The sequence below is a fragment of the Centroberyx gerrardi genome, chromosome 22 (genome assembly GCF_048128805.1).
Source record: "Centroberyx gerrardi isolate f3 chromosome 22, fCenGer3.hap1.cur.20231027, whole genome shotgun sequence".
NCBI classification, from domain to species: domain Eukaryota; kingdom Metazoa; phylum Chordata; class Actinopteri; order Beryciformes; family Berycidae; genus Centroberyx; species Centroberyx gerrardi.
The window spans coordinates 20,966,953-20,986,150 of NC_136018.1; the positions used below are offsets into that span (position 1 = coordinate 20,966,953).

Consider the following 19,198-nt stretch of genomic DNA (forward strand, 5'->3'; position numbering starts at 1 on the left):
AAAAAGGTACCAAAATAATATATATTCAGAAAAGAATGAATATAATGGTATTTCTAACCAAAAAAGGTATTCCTGACCAAGGTCCCTTCCCTGAGCACATAGCTTGACTAAACCATTCAAATTTAAATCAGGTTATAGCTGACCCTTGCTTTTATATGTCACAATGTATAATTATTTTGAGTACTTTATAAGAAAAAAAATGAGGGGAACAAAAACAAGATTTTATTACTTATTACTGATACTTTCAGGTATCAAAAACATAAAAAAAATATTACGTTAGAGTGTTTTGACTTAAACTGCTGTAATCAACATAGGTAACATTTTATTAAGAAAGTAAGCATTTGTGTAATTGGACATTTGGCTCTAAAATATTTATTTTCAGGTAATAAAACCACTGAGACAACTTACTCATGAAAGAACTAGCCCAGCTCTATGGCCGCTAGAGGGCGCATTAGGTCACCTGAGAGCCCACTTTGGACCGTTCATGGGGGCTTTTATTTTGAAAAATATACACCTTACATCCTTCTGTGTTGACACTCATTTTGACACAGCGCGCCAGACACTGTTAGCAAGCTCAGTAGATAGTTATCTTTGAATGCGCTCCTCTTGTTATGTTCAGCTCAAGCTTGTGATGTTAGCTTAGCTAATTGCTCCGGTTATGTCTTCCTCCAGCAGCAACGTTGATGGAGGGATTCAAGGGCTTCTTCTGAAACTCCACGAATCACTTTCAGACGAAGACACACGAGCTGCAGCTTTAAAATGTCATGATATTGTCGGTGATTTGGGACAGGAATGCATGCTAACACCAACCGAGAATGAACTTGGTAAGACTGTGAAGCTATTAAGATCCTGCACGTCTTACGCCCCTGTTCCATTCTCTTTTGAATGAAGAGAAGTGTGAGCCAAACTTTATTGACAAATCCGGCAGTTTAATGCTTTCTTGCTCATTGGCAAACGTTAAACACTACGTAGAATATAACTTAAGATCTTTTACGAGTTTCAAGGAGCCAAGCTTCAGTTCGGCATACACCTGATACACAAAGCAGCACTCGTTTCAATAAAATGTCAACTATTAGACTTGGTTCGCCTGTTATTCCTACTAGCCTCTTCCGCCAAAATGCACCGTGGTGGGCGGGGAATGAGCAGGCTGAACCAGTTATAAAACTTGAGATTTTAACCAAAAGAAGTGCTGCTTGGTGGATCAGTTATACACCGAATTCACCAAAACGACGTAACGAATTACACATAGTTTCAAATGAGGCTCTACGAGGTGTGCACGGTCGCGGATAAGCAAGGCATCACTAAACTGACAGATTTTGAATGGTGTTTGGCAAACCCCGGGAGAACACGTACATGAGCTAGCATCTTGTAAGAGTAGAGAAGTAGCTTCAGTGGAACTTTGCACCCGTAAACTAAGGTCACACCAAACTCGTCGTTTTTAGCACATGCAGTAATAATATGCAGACTATTAATATTACCAACATGTAACGTGGGGAAAGTACTTTCTATTACAATGCATTATCAGGTGCAAGGAGGCGGGTCTTCCTGACATGACAGGTCGGTTTTAGTGAAGCTAATTTTCTATCAAACCCAAATACGCACGCACTTAAAAGCAACATAGCCATACTCGATACATTCCGTTCTCCCGTATGTAGAGAACTCCACGCCGAAGTCAATTAAAAATCTGGCAATGTAATGAGGCCTTGCTTATAGACAACCAGTACATACCTCGTAGAACATGACTAAAGAACTTTTGTGAACCGGTAGCATCTACTGGTAAGTTCGGCATGCAAGTGATTAGCAAGCAGCCCTTTATTTCAATAAATTCTGAAATTTGAGATTTGTTCACACTCTTAGCTACCGCCCTCCACGGTTAATTTCGGTGGGAGATAATTGTGTGAATAACAGGCGAACCTGTTCTGAAAGTTAAAATTGTATTGGAATAAGTGGTGCTTGGTGGATTGGGTATATTCTCTGTAGAGTTGTAATATATTGGTAAGATAATCGACAAGGGGCTGGAGCATATTCTTCACTGTTGGAGGCAGTAGCAAATGTTCCCTAATACAGGCTTTAATATCACATAGGTTTAACAATTCATAGATGAAATAAAGCGGTGGTCCCCTTGTACAGGTATAATGTTGGGATAGAGATGCTAATATTAAATAGTACACAAAAGCAGGGTTTTTTTTATATCATTCATTGGAATATTGGGTCATTACATTTATTTTGGATTCTAACTGTCTTTGCATCTTCATCTTGAAGCTTTACAGACATCCTTACTGTTCTCAAAAGAATATGGCCTGCTCATCTTCCTCAGAAAATCCCTGGGGTCAGACGAGGTAGGTATCTGCGAACATCCAGTAAATAACATAACAAACAGCTAAGTTATTCTTTTGGTAACAGAAACGGCTTTTTTCCAGCTCCGGGACACCCGGGTTGAGATCATATCTTTCCTGGATAAGTTCTTGGAGAGGATGCGTCCAAGAGTTAAAGGTTGGGAGAAGACTTACGCCATTGATATTAGGGTAAGTCCTCCATTTGGAGCCATATTGAATGTTTCATCCAAAATTAAGGTACAAGTTGATTTCCTGAAAAATGATGGTGTCCACTTTCTTTACAGGACACTTGCATGGTTGTGTACACAAAGGATAAAGGAGCTAAATGCAGGACTCCGGCGCTGGAGCTCCTTATCAAGGTTGTTTTTTTTATCCGCATCTTGTGTATCTTTCTTGAATGTCAGCCTCTCAGTGTGTCAGTGTCAGTGTGATCAACATGAACATGCATTCAGACCTAAAGCAGAAATCCACTCTAAACAGAATTCCCATGCAAATCACACGGTCTTATGACGGTTAAGTCGATATTTGTGAATATGAACTTTAAGAAGATTCTATTGTAATTGAAGGTGGTATAAGCACACCGAGTTTTAATAAGCAATGTTTTGCTGAGCTATTATGTTACTTTGATTATTTTTAGGGCTTTTTAGGAATAGCACACTATGTTCACATAGTGTGTCTTTTCTTAGTTGTCAATGGAGAAGCTCCAGAAAGTGTTTCTTATTGTCTTGGCTTTCTTGTTACTAGCTTTGGTAGAGACTTGTATGCCAGTCTGAACAAGGGGATTGAATATAATTAGGATTAAAATTAATGGATGTCCTGTAACCATGCCCTTAGTGTTGCCACACTCTGGTTAGACATATCCCCCTATCTGTTCCGTAGGTTCTTTATATGACGAAGGCTTCCAGCGTCGCCGCAGACTTGAGAGTCTGTGAAATATTCAACAGATACTACAGCGAGCTCTGTCAGAAGAACAAAATAGCGGATTCGGGTGAGTTTTCCCTTCTGTTTTTGTTTTAACATCTCACCCGAATGACTTTACCCAGATGGTGAAAATATGAACTACTGAACCATTTGAATCTCTTTTTGCTACCATCGCAATAGTCCTTGGTAAAATCTACGAGCTGCTGGGAGTTCTCGGAGAGGTCCACCCCAGTGAGATGGTCAACAACTCTGAGAAACTCTACAAAGCCTATCTAGGAGAGCTAAAAGAACAGGTATGTGTGTAGATAGCATGGATATGAAATACCATATCCGATAACAACTGCCAAGCGGCAAATGCAAGTAAATATGTCTTTGTCGGAAATTTATTTAGTCATGGTTTCCTTTCATGTTTTCATTTCAGATGACCTCTTCAACAAAGGAGCCAAAACTGACTGTTGTGGCGGGATGCTTGAGAGGAATCACTGCTCTGATGGTCAACTTCACTAAAACCATGGAAGAAGGTGGGGAATCACATACATGGCAGCTTTTTTTTTTTGTATAAATATGCAGTTTATTTCACATCTATACAGCCACACATGGAGTATATTCTTGATTCTTTGTCTATGGCGGCGTGAATTGTTCTCAAATGGTTTGTGTCTCTGACTTGCGCAGACCCAGCAACATCAAAGGAAATATTCCAGTATGCCCTGAAGACGATCCGTCCACAGGTAAATGCCCTTGAAAAAAGACTTTGTGAGATCATGTTGTCCAAGTTTACGAACATACATTATAATTGCACACTGTGCTGTTGTGTCATTGCATTTCACATAACATATAACACTTTAATACCATTCCTCTTCAATGGCTTGTTTCTCAATCTTTATTGTAGACGGAAATGAGTCGCTATGCCGTCACCTTTGGTAAGGCTTGCAATTTCCCTTGTAAAATAGACATCAGACTCTCTTAAACTGTATGAATGCAGCTGCATATTCTGTTTCTTCGACAGCTGGGCTGAGACTATTTGCCAAGCATGCAGGCCAGTTCAGCAGCTGCCTGATGGACCACTACAGAGCCGTGTTTGACGTCATGTCCAAGCTCTGTGGACACATCAATGCTGAGATGAAGAAGACCAGCTACTATGCGCTTGAGTCCTTCCTTAAACAGGTAAACACTTAAGGGCTTTTCCAGCACACGCACACATGCACACATGCACACATGCACATGCACAGAAACTGTGTGGACTTTCACTTCTGGTTGAGAACTGTTAGCACTATGATAAAATAAAAGTCCTTTTGATGACTCTCATTCATTGTCAATGGAGCAGCTAGAGATTTCCAAATTCTCATACCCCTACTGTGTTTGGATGGTTATTTTCAGGTTGCGATCCTGGTGGCGGAGAACATTGAGGAGCACAAAAGCAAGTTGAAGTTCTTCATGCAGAAGTTCTGCTCCATTATAAAGACCATGGACTCCACACACAAAGAACTGTCTATCGCCATACGGGGATATGGATTCTTTGCAGCTGTATGTTTATCACTTTGTTTGCTTGAATTTTTATCTCTGCTTGTGTCAGTGTTATTCGCGATACTCGATACAGCGGAAAATGTCATGATATTCACATTCAAATATCGCAGTATTCAATATTATCGAAAATTGGCCCAAGCGTAATTTGGTTTCATTATGCCTGCTTAGTCAACTGGACAGTTTGAAGGTCGGATGTTTATTTGAGCCTCTACTGTAGTTTACATTTAATCTAGACTTCTTAGTCCAGTATAGATGTGTTTCAGAATGCTAACTGTACATTCTTGTTGTTGCTGTGTAGCCATGCAAAAAGGTTTGCCCTCAAGACGTGGACCTGATGTACACAGAGCTGATCCAGCGCTGCAAACAGATGTACCTGACTGAGTCTGACAGGGAGGACGACAGCTTCTACCAGCTGCCCAGCTTCCTGGACTCTATCGCCAGTGTCATCATTCACCTGGACAAGGTAGCGACCTCATTAGTTCAGCTACAGAATATATACTGCGTTGTGATTCACCTGTACCAACTGTGGAATAATGCTAATAATGCTGATGCTCTGTTTTCATTTTGACACTTATTATCCGCATGTTCTCAGATCCCAGAGGTGTATACGCCTCTGCTGGAGCGCCTCCTGGTGGTTCAGATTGACACCTTCCCTCAGTACAGTGAGAGGATGCAGACTACGTGTTGCCGCTCCGTCCTGAAGGTGCTGGTGGCCATGGCATCTAAGGGACCCGTCCTGTGGAGTTTTATCAGCTCTGTGGGTGAGTTGCTCATGGGCATGTTGGGCCAAAAATGCCTTTCATACATCAGTAAAAATGTTGTTTTTATGTTTCTGTTGGCACATAACAGCTGGGAAAATGATGAACCTGAATTCAGCGGTCATGCTTTGTCACAGAAACATGGATACACCTTCCATATTTGTGCTTTCTTAACTTTTTAACAATGAAATCCCAAAATGCATCATTCACTTTTGCTTCTTCTTCAGTGCACCAGGGCTTGATCCGTGTCTGCTCAAAACCCATCATGCTTTCTGAGGTTAGACGTTTTTTTTTTGCATGTTTATTTTAACAATGGAATCCACACCTGGAAGTCAGTGTCCCATTCATTGACTTTGCTTTGTCTCATAAAATCTTAGCTTTTTATTTTGGAGATGGGTGAACGGTGTCTCAAACATACTGTTGTTGTTCTTTCCTCAGGACAAAGACCCTGGGAATGGTGAGGGCTCTTCCCAAATGCGTACTGGGAAGTGGAACGTCCCGTCTAGTCAGGACTACCTTGGCCTGTACAAGAGCCTTCTGGACTGTGATCAGTTGAAGGTATGTTCTTGCCTAACTTTATAGTATTTTTTCCATTACTTTTGTTCTTTATAGCCTATTATTAGGGATGGGACGATATGCTTATCTCATCATATGATTCGATATATACGATATGGGCTTCATGATTCAGTACAACCATGATACGATGTAGTAAATAAAAGTTCACTGACAAAGTATGACTGTGCAGAATTCTGTTTATTTCTGAGCCACAAATCTTTCTAGTGATGATATTGCCTTAAAAATGTCATTACAAAGTGAAAATAACAATTTGGATGGAGAGCTTGTGAAATTGTGATGGTCAAGCGTCTCATTTGTGATTACTACAGCAGAATAAAATGGAGCTAATAACACAATTCATTTTTCTGCCCCAAGATACGGATTGTCACAGTTTTGTATTGCGATATATTGTATTCCGATATATTATCCCATCCCTACCTATTATGTAATCCACATAAATTTGATGCAATTTGACACTTACCATCCCTGTTAAAGACAATATTTATCTGTTTTGACCCAGAAGCTGACTGCTACTCTTTTTTTATTTTTTTTTATGTTAGGCTTAACAGTGTGCTTACGAGAAGGTTTTAGAAAAATGAGTCCAAATAACCTAGTAAACCTAATTTTTAACTATTTATGCCTGTATCAGTGCCTTATGGTTCGGTATATTGATAAACAAATAAAAAAATCTCATGTATCCCAAATGGGTTCTTCAGCTGCCATAGCCCTTGCAGTAGCAATGGGATTGTTTTCACCATAGCCATGCAGAAAAGTGTTACTTCTGGTATATATTACATTAGACATGCATGTAAGTGTGAATAAAATTGATTCCCTTAGCCTCTAATACTTAATTGTTTTGTACGTTATTGTTACATCCGTGTCCTCCTGCAGGATTCAGGATTTCTGGATGGAGCTTTTGAAAGCCAGAACTCTGCTCTGGTGTCTTTGAGCCGTCTTCTTTATGATGAACTGGTGAAATCCATTCTCCGCATTGTGGAGAAGTTGGACTTGTCTGTGCAGAAAGTCACAACAGGAGAGGAGGTGAGATCTCAGATTCCTGTTGAGAATTTATGTTTTTAGGCACAGAATTATTTCTGAGTGAGCTTAATTTAATAATGCATAATTTTCTGTCAAATCTGCTGCTTACAATTATGAAAATTATTAAATATATAGAATTATTTTACCCATGTTTCATAGTAAAGCTTGGTATCTAAGTCTGTCTTTGGGCTGCTACATAAGTCACCTGATGTAATATGTACATATTTTTTTTACTATTTTTCACTCAAACTTTGGGGTTAGACTGGTATATTGGACTGATATTGTCCTTATTAAAAATCTGATTTGGTCTTGTCCACCTCTGATATGATGAAGTTTGATTGATAACATATTTGTTGTATAATTGATCAATACAACACTGATTGTCTAAGGGAAGCCCTTAACATGAAGTGATTTTAATGTGACATTTTTTTTTATCGCATTCCACTCATGTATGCAGGCGTGTTTTATTTATTTATTTATAGTTTGTTTGTTTGTTTGTTTTTTGTTTATGATCCTGGTTTTTAGTGGGTTTTAGTGTCCATTGGTCTAAAAGTCTACACAAGAATAAAATCCTGAGGGAAACATTGAATTCTTGTAATCTTTGAAAAAAAGGCATGAAAATGGTCAAATTTAAAAATACTGAATATTGACAGCTTCAATCCAAAATATGCTGCTGGCCTTCAAAAATCCATATCTGAACCTTAATCCATGGTATTTGCCTCCTCCTCTGTCAGGGTGCTGATGATGCGGCCGGTGTTGTTCTGCCCTCCTCCGACCCCACAGCTCACCTGCTGCCCAACAAGGTCAAAGACTTCACTGCTTTCATCAACCTGGTTGACTTCTGCAGGTAATGGAGACACAGCACACACACACACACACACACACACACACTCCTCCCAAGTGGTAGGATATGATGTAGAATCTCATTTAGCAAAACCTGAAGGTGAAGAATGAAGATAAATAATGTGTGATAATATAGTGGGCTGTATGGAACCTAAGCAAAATGACAAAATGCTTTTGGTCAGGACTTTTGGAAAAATTGCCCATTTAAATTGCCTTTAGATTTGAGGGTGTAATTGAGGTAAATGCCAAATTTTAATATCATCATTAAAGTGGAAATCTGTATTTTTCCCAGGAAAGATCTACCAGACATTGGCTGTTTAGAACAGCAAATGTAAAAGCTTTCATGAACTGGACATAGGTTGAATCACTATTAATCAGAAATGAAGAGTAGCATAATGTATATTTATATGAAAATGTTGTGGATTGTTATTTCAAGTTTAATGACTAATTTTTATCATATCTAAATTGAATGTACTCAGTGTCTTAGCACATTTCTCACTTATTCTATGCAGTAACGAGTCTTGGGTCTTGGGTGACCACAATGTGTTTTTTCTCTCCTGCCTTTGCAGTGAACTGTTGCTGAATAAGCATGTGGAGTATTTCCAGCCCTGGGTGTACCCGCTGAGCCACAAGCTCATTCTCTACTCCATAAGGAATCCACTTGTCAGTGGCTTCTACAAGCTGCTCTCTGTCTCCATGAAAATTGCCAAAAGAATCCAATACTACCAGGTAATTTTTCCGCCATTTTCTCTGTCATGGAATTCCTGGAATATCATGGAATTTTGAGAGGTGTATTCCAGACAGGGAAAGTCAGGGAATTTGATCAATTCTCTGGCGAAGTCGGGGAATATCAGGGAATTTTACATATGGGTCACCATACAGGAATATACCAGAATGCATTTTCCAGCTTGTTTTACCCATTCATTGCATTAGATGGTTTTCATTCTTTTTTTTTTGTAAAATGTTGAGGACATGGAAGTGCTCCCATTTAGTTATAGAAAGTCATGGAAAAGCAATTTTATATCAGAGCCATAGTGGGAAAATCCTGTGTATCATGTTGCATATTGTCTTGCTTGTTCTATGCAGCATGATGCCCTGCAATCTCAGAGGCGTAGGATATTTCCAGATGTCTATGAACTCAGTAGGAAAATAGCATTGTTATACAGTGCACTACTCATATTGAATAAATGATAAAAAAGTCTGTTGTTTTGAACAGGGAGTTGGCCTGAAAAGCTCTGCGTCCCCCGAGAGCGACACCGTGAGAAGTGCCTGCTTTGCACTCTTCTCAAAGTTTGGAAAAGAGGTAGCTGCTCTTCATTTCCTCAAATAGTTGTAAATATCTTGCTTGTTTGCGGAGTCAACTGAAACAATGTGGTTTCCTGTCAGGTCTGTGTGAGAATGAAGCAGTACAAAGACGAGCTGCTGGCGTCCTGCTTGACGTTCGTCCTCTCACTGCACCACAACATAGTGGCTCTGGACATCAAGGCCTACTGTCCCGCTCTTGAGGTGGGATATCCTTTCATTCATTTCGTTACGGTATATTTGAAGGAACTAGTGCAAACCTCCGCCAAGGCTGAACAATTCTCCAACTTGCTGTTTCGCCCAAAGATGTCATTCCTATCACTTACATTTTAAGTTAAATTGATTTGACCCTGCAAACATACCCTTAGGACTTGGAATCAAGTCTCTGTCTCCATTAGTTGCATACTTATGAAGCTCCCACGTATGAATGTGTGAAACAGGGCAATGCTGAAAAAGAGCATGTTGTTTAGTCGACTTTCTCTAGATAAATAAAGGTTCAAAAGAAAATTAAATGTACATACATAGCTGGTTTAGTGGCTTGGTTTTAATTGGTTGATTTTAATAGGTCAAACTGTTGGCTACTAAGATGTGTGTGTGTGTGCCTGTGTGTGGACGAATGTGTAGGCGGCTCTGAAGCTGGGTCTGAGCCACGTTCCCTTGGCCAACGCGGCCCTGGATGCTCTGGAGGCCTTGTCCTCCCACATCCCTCTGGAGACCATGCAGCCCTGCTACAAGAACATCCTGCCGCTTCTGGACGGATACCTGAAAACCACCACCACCAATGGTAGGAATGTTGTAAAGGGGGGGGGCACATCTGTTTGTGTGTTGATTCACAGTTGTGTTAATTTTATAAAGGGATTCAACTTGGTAGATAAAGCTATCAGCTTAGGTGTTATCAAGTTGTTATCATATTGCAGGATGCAATATGACTATAATTCTATCCCCTATATGATTTGTCCCCTCAAAATATAAATATACGCTAATGAGAAACTTTAAGCAAGGACTGGGCCGATATTTGATCACATTGAATATCGCAATATTTCATGAATATCGCAATATTTTCTGTGCTATTAATAATAATATTACTAGCCGAGAAATTTGATAGAATTTAGAAGAAGTAAAATACCACAAAAAGGGGAAAAAATGGATGCCCCTCGCCCACCCCCCCACCCCAAGATAATATCGTATATTGCGATGCATAATAAAAAGGTCTTCACTGCAGCTGAATACAGTATTTTAAGTTTGTTGCAATTTCTTGTGCGCTGTTTTTTTCTGTTGTGAAGTATTTTCTTATAGGTCTGCAGTTTCATTCTAATTGGCACTAGAAAGGTCTTAAAGTCTTAAATTTAACTTGATAAAACTTGCAGACACCCTGTAACTTCTACCCATAAGCCAGGAATGGCCAGTTATTTTTGTTTGGATTTATGATTATGCCTTTGATGATGACAATGACAGCCCCAAAAAGTCTAATCCAAGGTGTTGACTTTTAGAGAAGGATGAGAGCAGCTGGGAGGTGACGTCTTCTTCGTCTTCACGAAGTGAGAAAGGATACAGCCGAGTGATGACGCGACTCTTGAAGCAATCCAAACAGATCGCCATGGTAATGGATGGGGAAACGGTATCTTTTAATATTTTAGAAGCGATTCGATGGTGAAGATTTCTCAATTCAGTGAAATGTGATTCGGTGTCGGCTTGTTTGAATTTGAGTTGATCAGCTCATCCTCTAGATTAAGGTCAATGGAGTAAGGTCCATGAGGATGCATAAAGCTAAACCAGTGTTTTGTAAATATATCAGTATCTTGAGAATTTGAATAATGATCACCAGCAATGGATTCAGTGTTTGATCATCAAATACATATGATATGACAGATATGACCATCAACAGTGGGTTTCCACACTGTATTTCTGTGAAAATACATTCTTCTTCTCCGGACATAGAAAAATAAACTGTGCTGAAACTATCACTACAGGTATGTGAGTGGACCTATGCTGGTGTGTTCACTCCTGTCCATTAACATGGGCACTGAAGTAAGAGGACATCCTCTGTCTGGTGTGTGGGACTCCTGTATTTCAGCTTACTGACTATTAGTGTATCTGTAAACAGGAAGATGCTCCTCTGGTCATGGTGAGGCTCAGGGTGGTGCGCTTGCTTGGTCATCTGGGAGGACAGCTGAACAGGAACCTGGTGACTGGTAAGGATCCACACAACCGACGCCACATCTCATTCTATTTTACACTGACATTTTAGCCATTCGGCCCATGCTCTTAACCAGAGCGACAATGGGGTTCAGCTTTTTTTTCAGCAGAGATGATGTGTTGTTGATCACGTGCTTCTGTTTTTGCCGTTTAGTGGTCTCAGCAGAGGAGATGATGAAGAAGTTTGTTGCCTGGGATTCTGAGAAAAGGCTCAGCTTTGCAGTGCCATTCGCCGATATGAAGCCCGTCATCTACCTCGACCCATTTCTGCCTCGCATCAGCGAACTGGCTCTGTCCACAAGCGACAGACAAACCAAAGTACGTCATCTAACATCACCATGACCAAGTCAGAGAGTTTCCATTCTGAAAGACAGATGCCTTGAAGTGAATTTAGGAATGAAAGGTCAAGCCAGATATTGAATATCGACACAAAATATCGGCTATTGACAGCTTCAATCCAAAAATATCTGTATTGGCCCTCTAAAACTGCTACTATTTGATTCCTGGTTACAATGGCTATGAAATTTGCTATGGGATCTTAAAAAATGTCTTCTAACATACAGCTCTATATCATTTATTATAATATTTAACCTGACCGTATTGGCTCTGACCCCAGTAACGCTTGTGGCTTGAGTTTCCATTTCCAATCATTTACACAACTCTACTATTATTACGACATTGTAACTGCCAAATGAATTTAGTGAAACAAGCAAAGTGATTATTCTAATCCATTTTGTGTTGTCCTTGGTGCAGGTAGCAGCCTGTGAGCTGCTCCACAGCTTGGTGGTCTACATGGTTGGGAAGAGCGCTCAGATGGCGGAGGGGGAGAACAGCTTGCCGCCTATGTACAACCTGCACAAGAGGCTGTTTCCTGTGCTGCTGCGCCTGGCCTGTGATGTGGATCAGGTCAGTGCACGACGACGAGACGGTTACCACAGACAGGCTTCCCGCTGGTCATGGAGATCCTGGAATATCATGGAATTTTGAGAGATGTTATTCCAGACAGGGAGAGTCATGGGATTTGGCACATATAGCAGGATGTATTTCCCAACTTGTTTCACACATAAATTGCAATAGATGGTTTTCAGCTAAACTGTCAAGGAAACCAGATTGTTCATCTCTTCAGGAAAACAAAATCAGCAAGCTATTTTCTGGTATGTGGATGTTCAGCCACCAACCTCCAGATGGTTGATGCTTGTTTGACTTATACTGTATTGCCTGGTGTACGAGCACACCTTGTATTTCCCTTACGCATGGCGCATACCGTAATTCCCCTAAGCACTGCGCATTGCAAAAAGCGTTACACACCAACAAACAGACAGAGTCCGGCTCTTATAGAGGTGCTCCTCCCGAGTGCCTAATAAGAATAGTGGATGGTGTGAGATCATCTCATTTTTTTTTCCAGGTAACCAGACAGCTCTTTGAACCGCTGGTGATGCAGCTGATCCACTGGTTCACCAACAACAAGAAGTTTGAGAGCCAAGATACAGTCGCTGTTCTGGAGGCCATTCTGGTAACTTACCTGGGCGGATGTGTGTGATTGGAACCATTACAGCTAAATGGCCCTTGGTCTTTCCTTGTCATACTTCTTATTGAATATGATTAGTTAAGATCATTTTTGTTTAATAGACTAAATTTGGTATATTGCTTTAAATGGCTGTTTTTCTTCAGGACAGTGTGGTTGACCCCATGGACAGCACTCTCCGAGACTTCTGCGGCCGCTGCATTGAAGAGTTCGTCAAGTGGTCGATCAAACAGACCACCCCCAAACAGCAAGAGAAGAGCCCGACCAATATCAAGTCTTTGTTCAAGCGCATCTACAGCCTGGCTCTCCACCCCAATGGGTTCAAACGACTGGGAGCTGCCTTGGCATTCAATAGCATCTACAGACAATTCAGGTAAGATACTGTTTCTTTCTCTTTCTTCCCTGTACAGCTCGGAGATTTAAGGCTCATTTTTCCCAATGTCATTGTCCGTGTGTCTTTGCAGGGAGGAGAATGCCTTGGTGGAGCAGTTTGTCTTTGAAGTGCTGGTGATATTTGTTGAAAGTCTGGCTCTTGCACACTCAGATGAGAAATCCTTGGGTAATGGTTTATACTACTTTAAACATGGACTTTAAAGTCAGAATTTCATATTGAGATGTCTTTATCAATGTCCTCTAGTAATAAAATGGAAGAGGTAGATGTAAGGCAGAGTTGCTGTAAAATTTTGGGGTGATACTTGCACACACATGCCTTGCCACCTCCACATAAGCTGTGGTTATGCTTATATCCTCAGGTACGCTGCAGCAGTGTGGCAGTGCCATTGATCATCTGAAGAGAATCATCAAATACAAGGCCGCCAGCCTCAATCAGCACAACGCTAAGAGACGCATCCCAAGGTCGGTACTCTATGTACTTGGGCGTTAGGGCAAGGGCTGGGTATGGCGAGCTGTGGCACAAAATGACTTATATGATGAAGATTTTTAATTTTATTTGAAATGAATATGTTATTCCTTACACTTGACCACTCATTTCCTTGTTGGTGACATCATAATTCAGGAAGTCAGAGAAATCGTGGCTGTGATCCTCCTAAAATTAATGTACCGTGTCCCTAGTCTTAAACGGATGTGCTCTCCAATGGTGAGGAGATATATGGAAGAAAGAAAAGCTCCGCAAAATTGTGGTCAATGATTCTCGATCATCATGAAGTTGCCTGTTGTCTGAAGAACAGTGAAAGCACTGTGTGCCACTGCCTTCTTTTTTGGTCTGAAAACCTTACAGTTATTTTGTTTTATTGGCTTTGTAATTTCAGAATGGATTAGGCTTACACTTCATAGGTTTTCTGCTGTATTTAATTTCCTGACTCTGTTCTCACTTGTGGGAGGACGATTGTATATACTCATTTCTCTCATTTCTCTTCCTCTTCAAGGGGCTTTCCCCCTGATGAAAAGCTGTGTCTGTCAGATGTGGTTTTGTGGCTTCTCGAGCAATGTGGCCGACCACAAACCGAGTGCCGCCACAAATGCATGGAACTCCTCTACGAGTTCATTCCCCTCCTCCCAGGTGAGCAATCTTTTAGTGAGTAATGCTTCGTCTTGCAAGGTACTTGAACGTCTTTTAAACATAGAAAATGTGGAGCTCAGGTTTAATTGCAGCAGAAATCCGCAGATCACATGTTGACGTCTATCAGCGACCAGTAGGAATTAAGCTAACCCGGCCTATCATTGACACAAACAATAGTCAAATTTTCACAATAGAAATGAGTAAGCTAGCTAATTAGAGCATAGATCCAACAAAAATGTCTAGTGAAGAGGTAACATATCACCATGCTAAATACTGGAATAATAATATCTCTTTGTCATTTGCTTCTTTGGCTTGAGAACGAGGCTTTTTAGCCTTCAAAGGTAAAATGGGACAGCAAAAATCTCACTTATTGCTAGGCTTGGGCGATATCCAAAATGTAATATTGCGATACCGTCTCACCAAAATATCACAATATACGATATTTGATATTGTGGAAAATATTGCGATATTCACAAAGACGTATCGTGATATTTCTTTGTAAATATTGCGATATTCAATAATATCAAATATCGGCGCATGCCTACTTATTGCCCTTTTAAACTAGGGTGAGTGCCTGTCTTGTATTTTAGAGGGAAGGGTGCTAAATCTGAATAGCTGTTTACTACTCTTTATGTTTTTGTGACTGCATGTACTTTGGTTATACATGTATGTTCACTCCTGGATGTGTGTGTGTGTGTGTGTGACTGAACTCAGGCAAGAAATCGCCGTCCCAGTGGCTGGACGGGGTGCTGAAGGATCACGGCATGGCTTTCTTGATCTCGCGGATCGAGGGCGGAGGCCTCCTGTCCCAGCCCACCCTCAGGGACCTGTCTGGCCCTTTCAGTGTCAGAGCCACCATGCAGTGGATGGACCTGCTGCTGGCCGCCCTGGACTGCTACAACACCTTCATCAGCTTACACATCATCAAGCCCCATCACATGCTAAGTAAGTCGTGCTTGTTCAAGGAGCGAGTTGTACTATTTTATTACTGGGGATGGGACGACATATCGAAATTCACTATATCGCAATACAGAAATGTGACAATACGTATCGTGGAGCAGAACAATGAATCGCGATATCAGCTCTATGTTATTCTGCTGTAGTAATCACAAATGAGACACTTGACCATCACAATTTCACAAGCTCTCCATCCAAATTATATTATTTGCACTTTATGATGACATTTTTAAATTGTTTACATTCTAGCAAGACAGTACCATTGCTAGAGAGATTTGTGACTCAGAAATAAACATAATTCTGCACAGTTAGACTTTGTTGTCATTGAACTTTTTTTCATTACATCGTATTGTGGTTGTATCGAATCGTGAACTCCATATTGTCTATCGAATCGTATTGTGAGATAAGCATATCGTCCCATCCTTATTAATTACCATTCATACCCTTCTGAATAACAGATCGCTGTTTCACATAACAGATAACACATAATTTCACTCTGCAGTCAAGAAGTCCGGTCCATATTGTTGATTTCAGATCAGACACATTTTGGCAAAAAGATGGTACTCCTTGGTTATTGCAGACAGTGCTGCCAGATTACTTCTTTGGCATAAGCTTGTAAATTAGTTTAGCCTATAATGAAATCACCTGACACAAAATACTGATTTAAAAATGATTAATATATTTGGTAAGAAGCTGTGTAATAAGTGGGGTAATGTTCAGTAAGCTAGTCCTATTGCAAAATATGCCCCGACTGAATGATCAATGCCCCGATGTGAAACAATAATGGAATAATGACTGGCTCACTGTACATTATCCCTTACATAAAACTGGAATAATATTACCTCAATGACATGCATTTTGACACATCACAAATATTCTCATATAGTAAATTTGTCAGGACATCCCACTGTCCTGCCTCATCTCCTGGTCAGTGAGGCTTCTGATTGGTCATCAACATATGCTGAATATGCACAGATGTATATCTCTTAAAACATTTTATAGCTTAGAAAAGGCTTTTGTTGTTGTTTCAAAATTGTTGCCTGTTCCAGTTTAGACATCACACGTTAAAATTGCTGTTTCAGTATTAAATGGATTAATCGTACAGTCCTGCACGACTCTGACATTATTTTGTCTTCATTAATGCAATGATAACATGCCAGTAGAAGACAGTTAGACCAAGGAGAAACAACATGCATGTCCATGTTGGAATGCAGCCAGACTTTGCACTCCACAACTTCAATATATAACAACCTTTATTAAATTTGCTCCTCCTCACTTTCCAGCATGAAAGGTCCTTTGAGTGCAGGGTTTGGTATACCTTTCTGTAACAGCCTGGTCAATGATCTCTGGTCTTTTCTTCCATTCCCAAGGCTCCAAAGAAAACTCGAGCTTTCTGAAGGCCATAGGTTTCTTCTTGACTGAGCTGGCGACCCAGGAACTGGCAGCAGCAGAGAGCTGTTTTCTTCTCGGCCAGAAGACCTCCCACTTCAGCCCCAGAGAGGTGGACCAGTACAACTACAGCAAGTGCACCATCATCGTTCGCCTGCTGGAGTTCGCTGCAATGATTCTCACCAAATGTGACCAGGAGTTTTGGAAGGTATGGAGTTTTAGCCACTCGGACGTATAGAAAATCTCTCGATTCTACTTTTGAAAGCGAATGATGCTGTGTTTTTTTTTGTTCACTGTTTTCTACCTTTCTTCACAGCTTCTGGAACAAGATGTTTTTGGCTCTGTATTTTTTGAGCTGACGGCACTGGTGGTGTGCCAGCCGTCAGCTGTGGGTTTCAACATGGCCGATGTGGAGGTGATGAAGCACCTACCAGAGGTGTGTGTTCCTCTGCTGAAGGCCCTGCTGGCCTCACATTACCGCACTAGTCTGGAAAGCAGCCTGCGGACAAGAATCTCACGCCAAAGGTAAATTGATCATCCTTGATCCTTGATAAGGAGCATCCTTCATTACCAATTCACTATTTGAAAAGTAGAGTTGGCACCAGTATATGGGCTGTAATAGGGCTGAGCGATTGGTTGAAATCAATATCGCGATAATCATAAGGGTTTTTTAAGTGTCAGTATATATCACAATATGGTTCCTGTATGAAAACCATGTTAAATAATCAAATTAATGTTCATCCCTTTGAACCGAATGGTAATGTTGGGTGTGATGTCAAACAAAACTGAAATTTCCAAATAATATTCCATAAGTACCCAACCTCATTTTGAGTTTTTAAATAAAATTTGCTTGCTATCTTCAATTTAGACAGCAGAATTGTGCGTCATGGTATCCCAAAATCACCATATCATCACAATATGATTCCGCTTGAACGATTGAGTTATTGCCCAGCCCTAGACTATAATTTCAAAAATGAAATGGTATTAAAATAGCATATTTAATAGTTTTTCTCAAATGGTGGGACTGTTCTGGCGGAGTCTCTGCCATTTGCCTTTTAAAAAAATCCTGCCTGACCTTTGAGATCCAGTATTCATGGTTTTTGTTATCAGTGGGAAAATGAAACTCCTTTTATTTATGCCTGATTGGATATGAGTCAGATGAACACTCAGGTCACTGGAGCTCTTGGCAGTGAATCTCTCTGCTTTAGGATACTTCCTGTACCCTAATATTTCAGATAAGGTAAAAGAGCACTATGTAGTCAAATGTTACAGTTGTGTTTTGACACCATAAAGTTCATGAAAATGATCTTAAATGATCTTAGGGTCCAATGCCAGTCCAGTTTTCCTCACCTTGTTTGTTTCTTTCTGTGTTTTATCATTTGTGTATCATTATGTGGAAATTGCTAATACCTTTGTACAACAACTTACATTGTTCTTATATTACTTACTGATATAAGCACCTAAAAATACCTAGAATCAAAATCTGTCAGTCTGTATTTCAGCTTTACTTTCATCTTTTGATTTCCCAATACATGATTTTTGTATATAGTTGTTACACAGCAGCCTGCATGAGGCAGTTATAATTCCAAAGCTATACCAGAACTTGATTAATGACAAGTTCTCAGTGTCGCCGTCTGAGTTACTCCTTTGATTGCTCTTCCTCAGCACCCTCCTTGACACTACAGTCACCAACACCATCATCATCACTAAGCTGTGTTTGTCTTTCTGTTCCGGCATCCCTAGTGTAGAGGAGTTGTGTGCTGTCGACCTCTACCATGCCAGCACTCTGAGCAGCCATGACCAGATGGAAATGATTCTGTCTGCCTGTAAGCAGATCCACAAAGCGGGCTTCCTCAGCTCCATCCTGCACAGCCAGGTATTCAGGGTCGTTGCTTCCAAATAGTAGCTATGGCATACCCTTCAGTAAGGCTACACAGCTGCCATGTCAAAATCATGCTGTTTTTTTGTCTTTCTCTCTGTGATGAAGGACACAGTCTATGCCGAGTCCCTTGGGTCCCGGCTCCTCATGGCAGTGTACAAAGGCATAGCACCCGGCGAGGACAGGAAGGCTCTTCCGTCCTTGGACATAAACAGCAGGAGGCTCGCGGACGGCCTCCTTCAGCTCGCCTTCTCTCTCAGTCAACAGGTTAGTTCTCTCTCTCTGCTTAGGCTAGGTTAGATTCAATTAGATGGAGGTTAAACGATCCACATGGGGAAATTGGGTTGTTGGAGCTGCAATCACTAGCATACAGCTAAGAAAAAAAAGTAGGATACAAACAAGAATGTAGCAAATATTTGCGTATGAAAAATATGTGTTTTTAACATATAAAAATAT

At 40.6% G+C, this 19,198-nt stretch overlaps 1 protein-coding gene across 1 annotated transcript in view; it reads left to right on the top strand.

The window, feature by feature from the left end:
- The first annotated feature begins 1,550 nt into the window (after window positions 1–1,550).
- The window catches only part of prkdc (protein kinase, DNA-activated, catalytic subunit), a 42,241-nt gene continuing 24,593 nt past the window's right edge, over window positions 1,551–19,198 (top strand). The window contains exons 1-35 of the mRNA XM_078291550.1: window positions 1,551–1,557; window positions 2,263–2,339; window positions 2,421–2,525; window positions 2,621–2,695; window positions 3,216–3,324; window positions 3,438–3,550; window positions 3,679–3,778; window positions 3,930–3,985; window positions 4,147–4,177; window positions 4,264–4,421; window positions 4,635–4,781; window positions 5,080–5,244; window positions 5,374–5,542; window positions 5,767–5,816; window positions 5,978–6,097; window positions 6,986–7,135; window positions 7,867–7,979; window positions 8,545–8,704; window positions 9,192–9,278; window positions 9,362–9,481; window positions 9,902–10,061; window positions 10,768–10,877; window positions 11,382–11,469; window positions 11,628–11,791; window positions 12,227–12,379; window positions 12,879–12,986; window positions 13,145–13,371; window positions 13,463–13,557; window positions 13,751–13,853; window positions 14,384–14,517; window positions 15,232–15,462; window positions 16,845–17,071; window positions 17,180–17,388; window positions 18,607–18,739; window positions 18,851–19,009. Coding sequence (XP_078147676.1) covers window positions 1,551–1,557; window positions 2,263–2,339; window positions 2,421–2,525; window positions 2,621–2,695; window positions 3,216–3,324; window positions 3,438–3,550; window positions 3,679–3,778; window positions 3,930–3,985; window positions 4,147–4,177; window positions 4,264–4,421; window positions 4,635–4,781; window positions 5,080–5,244; window positions 5,374–5,542; window positions 5,767–5,816; window positions 5,978–6,097; window positions 6,986–7,135; window positions 7,867–7,979; window positions 8,545–8,704; window positions 9,192–9,278; window positions 9,362–9,481; window positions 9,902–10,061; window positions 10,768–10,877; window positions 11,382–11,469; window positions 11,628–11,791; window positions 12,227–12,379; window positions 12,879–12,986; window positions 13,145–13,371; window positions 13,463–13,557; window positions 13,751–13,853; window positions 14,384–14,517; window positions 15,232–15,462; window positions 16,845–17,071; window positions 17,180–17,388; window positions 18,607–18,739; window positions 18,851–19,009 — 4,413 coding nt within the window. The remainder of the gene's footprint in view (window positions 1,558–2,262; window positions 2,340–2,420; window positions 2,526–2,620; window positions 2,696–3,215; window positions 3,325–3,437; window positions 3,551–3,678; window positions 3,779–3,929; window positions 3,986–4,146; window positions 4,178–4,263; window positions 4,422–4,634; window positions 4,782–5,079; window positions 5,245–5,373; window positions 5,543–5,766; window positions 5,817–5,977; window positions 6,098–6,985; window positions 7,136–7,866; window positions 7,980–8,544; window positions 8,705–9,191; window positions 9,279–9,361; window positions 9,482–9,901; window positions 10,062–10,767; window positions 10,878–11,381; window positions 11,470–11,627; window positions 11,792–12,226; window positions 12,380–12,878; window positions 12,987–13,144; window positions 13,372–13,462; window positions 13,558–13,750; window positions 13,854–14,383; window positions 14,518–15,231; window positions 15,463–16,844; window positions 17,072–17,179; window positions 17,389–18,606; window positions 18,740–18,850; window positions 19,010–19,198) is intronic.